Source organism: Tachysurus fulvidraco, chromosome 22 (genome assembly GCF_022655615.1).
Source record: "Tachysurus fulvidraco isolate hzauxx_2018 chromosome 22, HZAU_PFXX_2.0, whole genome shotgun sequence".
In the NCBI taxonomy this organism is placed as follows: domain Eukaryota; kingdom Metazoa; phylum Chordata; class Actinopteri; order Siluriformes; family Bagridae; genus Tachysurus; species Tachysurus fulvidraco.
This window is the reverse complement of record NC_062539.1, coordinates 568,678-581,177: the sequence shown is the minus strand read 5'-3', so window position 1 is coordinate 581,177 and position 12,500 is coordinate 568,678. Positions and strand designations below refer to the sequence as shown.

The 12,500-nt window shown below is 48.8% G+C and overlaps 1 protein-coding gene across 4 annotated transcripts in view; it reads left to right on the top strand.

Moving 5' to 3' along the window:
• The window catches only part of atr (ATR serine/threonine kinase), a 42,658-nt gene that overhangs the window by 17,312 nt on the left and 12,846 nt on the right, over window positions 1–12,500 (top strand). For all 4 annotated transcript variants that reach the window (XM_047806257.1, XM_047806259.1, XM_047806258.1 and 1 more), the window contains 4 exons: window positions 10,905–11,048; window positions 11,122–11,215; window positions 11,337–11,462; window positions 12,285–12,491. In XM_047806257.1, coding sequence (XP_047662213.1) covers window positions 10,905–11,048; window positions 11,122–11,215; window positions 11,337–11,462; window positions 12,285–12,491 — 571 coding nt within the window. The remainder of the gene's footprint in view (window positions 1–10,904; window positions 11,049–11,121; window positions 11,216–11,336; window positions 11,463–12,284; window positions 12,492–12,500) is intronic.

Sequence of the window (12,500 nt, the reverse complement as noted above, 5' to 3'; positions counted from 1 at the left end):
AGTGCTCACACACAGCACACACACACAGCACACACACACAGCACACACACACAGCACACACACAGTGCTCACACACAGCACACACACACAGCACACACAGTGCTCACACACAGCTCACACACAGTGCTCACACACAGCACACACACACAGCACACACACACAGCACACACACACAGCACACACACACAGCACACACACACCACACACACACCACACACAGCAACACAACACACACAAACACAGCACAGCACACACACACAGCACACAACACACACAAACACACACACACACACACAGCACACACACAGCACACAAAACACAGCACAGCACACACACAACAGACACAACAACACAAACACACAGCACACACACATACAGCTCACACACAGCACACACACACAGCACACACACACAGCACACACACAGCACACACACACAGCTCTCACACACCACACAGCACACACACACACATGCACACACACACATCACACACACATCACACACACACATCACACACACACATGCACACACACACATCACACACACATCACACACACATCACACACACATCACACACACACATCACACACACACACATCACACACACACACATCACACACACACATCACACACACACATCACACACACACAGCACACACACACAGCACACTCACACAGCACACACACACGCACAGCACACACACACACACACAGCACACTCACACAGCACGCACACACACACACACACACACACAGCACACTCACACAGCACACACACACACACACACACACACACAGCACACACACACACACACACACTCACACAGCACACAACACACAGCACACACACACACACACACACACAACACACACAACACACACACAAAAACAGCACACTCACACATCACACACACACAGCACACACACATTCACACACAGCACAGCACACACACACAGCACACACACACAGCACACACACACAGCACACACACACACACACACACACACAGCACACACACACAGCACACACACACAGCACACACACACAGCACACACACACAGCACACACAGTGCTCACACACAGTGCTCACACACAGCTCACACACAGTGCTCACACACAGCACACACACACAGCACACACAGCACACACACACAGCACACACACACAGCACACACACACAGCACACACACACAGCACACACCACACAGCACACACACATCACACAACACACAGCACACACACACATCAGCACACACACATCACACACAAAGCACACACACACACAACAAATTCAAACAGCACATCACACACATCACATCACACCACATTACACTACACATCGACATCACACACTACATCACACTACACACCACATCACACACATCACTCACACACAATCACATCACTCACACCAACACACACACACATTCACAGGCTCACACACAGCACACACACAGCTCACCAACCATCCAGCACACAGCCTCACACACACATACATCACACCACAGCTCCACACATCACCATCACATCACACACGATCACATCCACAATCACCCACACACAGCTCCACATCACATCCACACACCGCAATCACACATCACATCACTCACCATCACACACACACATCACACACGTATCACAGCCCATCATCACATCACATCACACCACATCACACCGACATCCCCACACATTCACACAACATCACACATCATCACACACCAGCATGCACACACAGCTCACACACAGCATCAACACAGCTCACAATGCTCACCACACATCAGCACAAGCACACACACACACAGCACACACACACACACACACAAAGCACACACACACACACAGCACACACACACACACACACACACACACACACAAAGCACACACACAGCACACACACACAGCACAAACACACACACACACAACAGGAACAGACACAGAACACACACAAATACAGACACACCAGAACACACAGAACAGACACAACACAGAACAAGCACACACACACAGCACAACAGAAAACTACACAAACACAGAAACACAGCACACAACAACAGCACACAAACAGCACACAGCACACAGCAACACACACACAGAACAAAACAACAGCACAACAAAAAGCACACAGAAACAGAAACAAACAGACACACAACAAACAGCACACAGACACAAACACACACAGCACAGCACAACACACAGCACACACACAAGCACAAAACAAACAAAAGCAAAGAACAACAGAACACAAACACACAAGCAAAACAACAAAACACACAAACAACAGGAACAACAAGCACAAAAACACAACAGAACAGCACACAAAAGCACAACACACACAACACACAAACACACAGAAAACACACGCACAGCAAACACAGCACAGCATCACACACACACACAGCACTACACAAGCACAACAACACAGCAAAACACACAGACAGACAACACACACAGCACACACACAGCACACACAAACACAACACACAGACACACACACAGCACACACACACACACAGCACACAGACCCACAGCACAACACACACACACGCACACACACACACACACACACACACACACACACACACAACACACACAGTCAAACACACACACTCACACACAACACACATCACACACACACACACAAACGCACACACACAGCCACACACACACACACACACAGCACACAACACACAAACAAACACACAGCACCACACACAACAGCAACACACACAGCAAACACAGCACAGCACACACAACACACACACAGCACAACACACACAGACACACAACAGAACAGCACAACACACCACACACACAGACACAACACACAGCACCACACACAACAGCACACACCACACAGCACACACACACACACACACACACCACACCACACAGCCAGCACACACACACAGCACCACACAGAACACAGCACACACAAACACAGCAAGCACACACACACACCACACAGCACACACACACACACACACAGCACAGCACACACACATCACACCACACAGCACACGCACAACACACACCACACACACACACACACACACAGCACACACACAGCACACACAGCACACACAGACACACACACAGCAGACACAGCTCACACACAGCACACCACACCCAGCAGCACACACACAGCACACACACACACCAGCTCACACACATCAGCACACACTATCACACACATCACACACGCTAAACACAGCACACACCACAGCACACACACACAAAGCACACACACAACAGACAACAAACATAGCACACACAGCCAAACACACAGACACACATCACACAGATCACACACATCAAACACACAGCAGCACACAGCTCACACACAGCACACACACACACACAGCACACACACTCACACACACAGCACAACACACAGTCACAGCACACAGCACAACACACACACACAACACACATCACAACGCACACACACACAGTCAACAACACACACCATCACACACAAACACACACATCACACACACACACACACACACACACACATCAACACACATCACACACAACCACACATCACACATCACACACACACCACAGATCACACACAACACTACATCACACACACTCACACAAACAGCACACACACATCACACACACACACACACACACAGCTCACACACATCACAGCCCCACACACCACACAACAGCTCACACACATCAACACATCACAACTCACACACACACACACACACAGCTAACACACACAACACACACACACACACATCACACACACACACACCACAACACATCACACACAGCCACAACACCACACCACATCACACACATCACACACACCATCAACACAGCACACACACACAGCACACACATCACACACACCACACACACATCACATCACACACATCACATCACATCACACACACACATCACACACAACACACACACACACCATCACACCAGCTCACACAACACCACACATCACACACACATCACACATCACACACACGCTCACACATCACACACAGCTCACACATCACACACAGCTCACACATCACACAGCTCACACACACACAGCTCACAATACACAGCACACATCACACACTCACACACACACAACACATCACAGCTCACACATCACACAGCTCACACACACACACATCACACAGCTCACACACACAACCACACCACATCACACACAGCTCACACACACACAGCTCACACACACATCACACACATCAACACAGCTCACACATCACACAGCTCACACATCACACACACTCAACACACACATCACACACACAACTCACAACACACACACACTCACACACACACATCACACACATACACACAGCTCACACAGCTCACACATCACACACATCTCACCCACAAACATCACACACATCATCCACACACACACACTCACACCACACATCCACACATCCACACACACCACATCACACACCACACACACACACTCCACAACACACACACTCACACACACACACACCACACACACAATCACCCACACACACACCCATCACACACATCACCACACACCACCACACACAGCTCACACACACACAGCTCACACATCACACACACACATCACACACATCACACACACACATCACACACACATAATATACACATCACACACACATCACACACACACACACACACACATCACACACACACACATCACACACACACACATCACACACACATCACACACACACACACACACACACACACATCACACACACACACACACACACACACATCACACACCACACACACCACACACACACACACATCACACACACATCCACACACACACTCACATCACACACACACACCACACACACACACATCACACCACACATCACACACACACCACATCACATCACACACACACACACCACACACACACATCACACACCACACATCACACACGCACATCACACACATCACATCACCACGCACACACATCACACAAGCTCACACACACTCACACACAGCTCACACACACACCACCACACCACTCACACACACATCACACACCACACACACACACCACACAACATCACACAATCACACAGCCCACACACATCACACACACCACACATCACCACAATCACACAGCTCACACACACATCCACACACTCACACACATCACACACACACACACAACTCACACACACCACACATCACACACATCACACACAGCTCACACATCACACAGCTCACACAGCTCACACACATCACACACACATCACACACATCACACACAGCACACACATCACACAGCTCACACAGCTCACACACATCACACACACATCACACACATCACACACAGCACACACATCACACAGCTCACACAGCTCACACACACATCACACACATCACACAACTCGCACAACTCACACACATCACACACAGCTCACACATCACACAGCTCACACATCACACAGCTCACACACACATCACACACAGCTCACACACATCACACACATCACACACACATCACACACACATCACTCACACACATCACTCACACACATCACTCACACACATCACACACACATCACTCACACACATCACACACACATCACACACGTATCACACACATCACATCACACACACATCACACATCACTCACACACACAGATCACACACAGCTCACACACAGATCACACACAGCTCACACACAGCTCACACACACATCACACACACATCACACACACATCACACACACATCACACACTTCACACACACATCACACACACATCACACACACAGCACACAATCACACAGCTCACACACAACTCACACACATCACACACAGCTCACACATCACACAGCTCACACAGCTCACACACAGCTCACACATCACACAGCTCACACATCACACAGCTCACAGCTCACACATCACACAGCTCACACACACACAGCTCACACACACACATCACACACACATCACACACATCACACACAGCTCACACAGCTCACACATCACACACAGCTCACACATCACACACAGCTCACACATCACACAGCTCACACATCACACAGCTCACACATCACACAGCTCACACACACAGCTCACACACACATCACACACACATCACACACAGCTCACACATCACACAGCTCACACATCACACAGCTCACACACACAGCTCACACACACATCACACACACATCACACACATCACACACAGCTCACACATCACACAGCTCACACATCACACACAGCTCACACATCACACAGCTCACACATCACACAGCTCACACATCACACAGCTCACACATCACACAGCTCACACATCACACAGCTCACACATCACACAGCTCACACATCACACAGCTCACACATCACACAGCTCACACACACACAGCTCACACACACACAGCTCACACACACATCACACACATCACACACAGCTCACACATCACACAGCTCACACATCACACACAGCTCACACATCACACAGCTCACACATCACACAGCTCACACATCACACAGCTCACACACACATCACACACACATCACACACATCACACACAGCTCACACAGCTCACACCCATCACACAGCTCACACACAACTCACACACATCACACACAGCTCACACATCACACAGCTCACACATCACACAGCTCACACATCACACAGCTCACACATCACACAGCTCACACATCACACAGCTCACACACACATCACACACACATCACACACATCACACACAGCTCACACACATCACACACAGCTCACACATCACACACAGCTCACACATCACACAGCTCACACATCACACAGCTCACACATCACACAGATCACACACACATCACACAGCTCACACACAGCTCACACACACATCACACACACATCACACACAGCTCACACAGCTCACACAGCTCACACACATCACACAGCTCACACACATCACACACACATCACACACACATCACACACAGCTCACACAGCTCACACCCATCACACAGCTCACACACATCACACACACAGCTCACACACACCACACACACATCACACACGCACATCACACACACATCACACACACACATCACACACACATCACATCACACACACATCACATCACACACACACATCACACACACATCACACACGTATCACACACACGTATCACACACACACACATCACACACACACGTATCACACACACACACACACACACACACACACACATCACACACACACATCACACACACACGTATCACACACACACACATCACACACACACATCACACACACACATCACACACACACACACATCACACACAGCTCACACACAGCTCACACACAGCTCACACACAGCTCACACACAGCTCACACACACATCACACACACATCACACACACACACACACACACACATCACACAATCACACAGCTCACACACACATCACACACACACACATCACACAATCACACAGCTCACACACACATCACACACAGCTCACACACATCACACACATCACACAACTCACACACATCACACACATCACACACATCACACACAGCTCACACATCACACAGCTCACACAGCTCACACACATCACACACACATCACACACATCACACACAGCACACACATCACACAGCTCACACAGCTCACACACATCACACACACATCACACACATCACACACAGCACACACATCACACAGCTCACACAGCTCACACACACATCACACACATCACACAACTCGCACAACTCACACACATCACACACAGCTCACACATCACACAGCTCACACATCACACAGCTCACACACACATCACACACAGCTCACACACATCACACACATCACACACAGCTCACACACAGCTCACACACACATCACACACACACACACACACATCACACAATCACACACATCACACAATCACACAGCTCACACACACATCACACACATCACACACAGCTCACACACAGCTCACACACAGCTCACACACACATCACACACAGCTCACACACACAGCTCACACACATCACACACACATCACACACACATCACACACACATCACACACACATCACACACACATCACACACACATCACACACACATCACACACACAGCTCACACACAGCTCACACACACATCACTCACACACATCACACACACACATCACACACACATCACACACGTATCACACACATCACATCACACACACATCACACATCACTCACACACACAGCTCACACACAGCTCACACACAGCTCACACACAGATCACACACAGATCACACACAGCTCACACACAGCTCACACACACATCACACACACATCACACACACATCACACACACATCACACACTTCACACACACATCACACACACATCACACACACAGCACACAATCACACAGCTCACACACACATCACACACAGCTCACACACAACTCACACACATCACACACAGCTCACACATCACACAGCTCACACATCACACAGCTCACACAGCTCACACACAGATCACACACAGCTCACACATCACACAGCTCACACATCACACAGCTCACACATCACACAGCTCACACATCACACAGCTCACACATCACACAGCTCACACATCACACAGCTCACACACACACAGCTCACACACACACAGCTCACACACACATCACACACACATCACACACAGCTCACACATCACACAGCTCACACATCACACACAGCTCACACATCACACAGCTCACACATCACACAGCTCACACACACACAGCTCACACACACACAGCTCACACACACATCACACACGCATCACACACATCACACACAGCTCACACATCACACAGCTCACACATCACACACAGCTTACACATCACACAGCTCACACATCACACAGCTCACACATCACACAGCTCACACATCACACAGCTCACACATCACACAGCTCACACACACACAGCTCACACATCACACAGCTCACACATCACACAGCTCACACATCACACAGCTCACACATCACACAGCTCACACATCACACAGCTCACACATCACACAGCTCACACATCACACAGCTCACACACACACAGCTCACACACACATCACACACACATCACACACATCACACACAGCTCACACATCACACAGCTCACACATCACACACAGCTCACACATCACACAGCTCACACATCACACAGCTCACACATCACACAGCTCACACACACATCACACACACATCACACACATCACACACAGCTCACACATCACACAGCTCACACATCACACAGCTCACACACACATCACACACACATCACACACATCACACACAGCTCACACAGCTCACACACAACTCACACACATCACACACAGCTCACACATCACACAGCTCACACATCACACAGCTCACACATCACACAGCTCACACATCACACAGCTCACACATCACACAGATCACACACACATCACACAGCTCACACACAGCTCACACACACATCACACACACATCACACACAGCTCACACAGCTCACACACATCACACAGCTCACACACATCACACACACATCACACACACATCACACACAGCTCACACAGCTCACACACATCACACAGCTCACACACATCACACACACAGCTCACACACATCACACACACATCACACACGCACATCACACACACATCACACACACACATCACACACGCACATCACACACACATCACATCACACACACATCACATCACACACACATCACATCACACACACACATCACACACACATCACACACGTATCACACACACGTATCACACACACACACATCACACACACACGTATCACACACACACACACACACACATCACACACACACGTATCACACACACACACATCACACACACACATCACACACACACATCACACACACACATCACACATCACACACACATCACACACACATCACACACACATCACACACACATCACACACAGCTCACACACAGCTCACACACAGCTCACACACACATCACACACACATCACACAATCACACAGCTCACACACACATCACACACACACACATCACACAATCACACAGCTCACACACACATCACACACATCACACAACTCACACACATCACACAACTCACACACATCACACACATCACACACATCACACACAGCTCACACATCACACAGCTCACACAGCTCACACACATCACACACACATCACACACATCACACACAGCACACACATCACACAGCTCACACAGCTCACACACACATCACACACATCGCACAACTCACACACATCACACACAGCTCACACATCACACAGCTCACACATCACACAGCTCACACACACATCACACACAGCTCACACAGCTCACACACATCACACACATCACACACAGCTCACACACAGCTCACACACACATCACACACACACATCACACAATCACACACATCACACAATCACACAGCTCACACACACATCACACACAGCTCACACACAGCTCACACACAGCTCACACACAGCTCACACACAGCTCACACACACATCACACACAGCTCACACACACATCACACACACATCACACACACATCACACACACATCACACACACATCACACACAGCTCACACACAGCTCACACACATCACACAGCTCACACACATCACACAGCTCACACACATCACACACATCACACACATCACACACATCACACACATCACACATCACACACACATCACACACACACACATCCTCATCCTCATTTCATTTATGGATATTTATGGAATTTAATTTATGAAATTCTATGTTAATATTTTATATTCATTTATAATAATAATAATAATAATAATAATAATAATAATAATAATAAAAACAAAGCCACAGGAAACTCTTCCTGAATTTAATATCTTTATGTCTATTCTGTCAGGACGTGGGATCGTTTCGTCCGGACTCTGGACCCTTCGTATTTGGGGCCATTATTGAGTCACGTGATCGTCGCTCTCCTGCCGCTCATCTCCATCCAGCCCAAAGAGACGGCAGTGATCATGCACTACCTCATTGTAGAGAACAGGTAACTGCTGCAGGAACAGAAGACACGAGACCTGCCTCCTCTCGCTCAGATTCTAACAGTCTTCTCATTTCAGACAGGAAGTGGAGGACTTTCTGCATGAGATCTACTTCCTTCCAGACCACCCTGAGCTGAAGGACATCCATAAGGTTCTACAGGACTACAGGAAGGTGTGGAACATTAGGTGTTATGGACAGAGCAGCTAAAGGGTTCAGATTCCTCTCACTGGGGGAAAGTTTAAACCTGTTTATTTTAATGTCTTAATTTAAACCTTTTCCCTGAATGTTTCAGCAAACATCCAAGAGCTCTGATCTCCAGGCGGCGCTGCAGCTCTCCATGCGTGCAGTTCAGCACGAAAACGTTGATGTGCGCATCCACGCCCTCACCAGCCTGAAGGAGATGTTGTACAAGAACCAGGTGAGGAACACGCACGCGCACACACACGCGCGCGCACGCGCACACACGCACACACACAAGCACACACAAGCACACGCGCACACACACAAGCACACACGCACACACACGCGCACACACACACACGCACGCACACGCACGCACGCACACACATGCACACACACACACACACACACACACACGCACGCGCGCACACACACGCGCACACTTGCGCACACGCATGCACACACACGCGCACACACACGCACGCACACACACACACATGCACACGCGCGCGCGCGCACACACACATGCACACACACACGCGCGCGCGCGCGCACACGCGCGCACACACACGCGCACACTTGCACACACACATGCACACGCATACGCGCACACACACACACGCACACACACACACGTGCGCACACACACACACATGCACACACGCACGCGCGCACACACACACACATGCACACACACACACACACACAAAAAAAAACCTTTCTTTCCAGTTTCCTGGGTAGATTTTTGTTTTATAAGGATGAAGAACAACAAAATTAAATGTGATCTCGTATCTTATGAAATTAACTTAGGATTGTGTGTGAAGTAAATTTTAGTTAATTATTCATGAAATTATTATTTAATTATCCTGTCAGTTATTTATTGCATTAAATTATAGTTGAAATAATAAAAATAGTGCATATTGAAAAAATAGTTCTACTTCTTGGTGTTTGACCTGAACTGCTGGAGGAACCCATCATCAACAGACACGCACAAAAAAATCTTATTTACATCTCTGTGTGTGTGTGTGTGTGTGTGTGTGTGTGTGTGTGTGTGTCACAGGCAGCAGTGTTGCGCTTGATATTGGACAGTGAGTTGGTGGAACCGGTTCTGTCAGAGCTGGTGACGGTTCTGTTGTTGGGGTGTCAGGATGTGAACGCTGAGGCACGGCTGCTGTGCGGCGAGTGTTTGGGGGAACTGGGGGCAATAGACCCAGGACGCCTCAACCTGAACACCACACACACACAGCGCAGCGGGGCCAGCTTCACTGTGAGCATT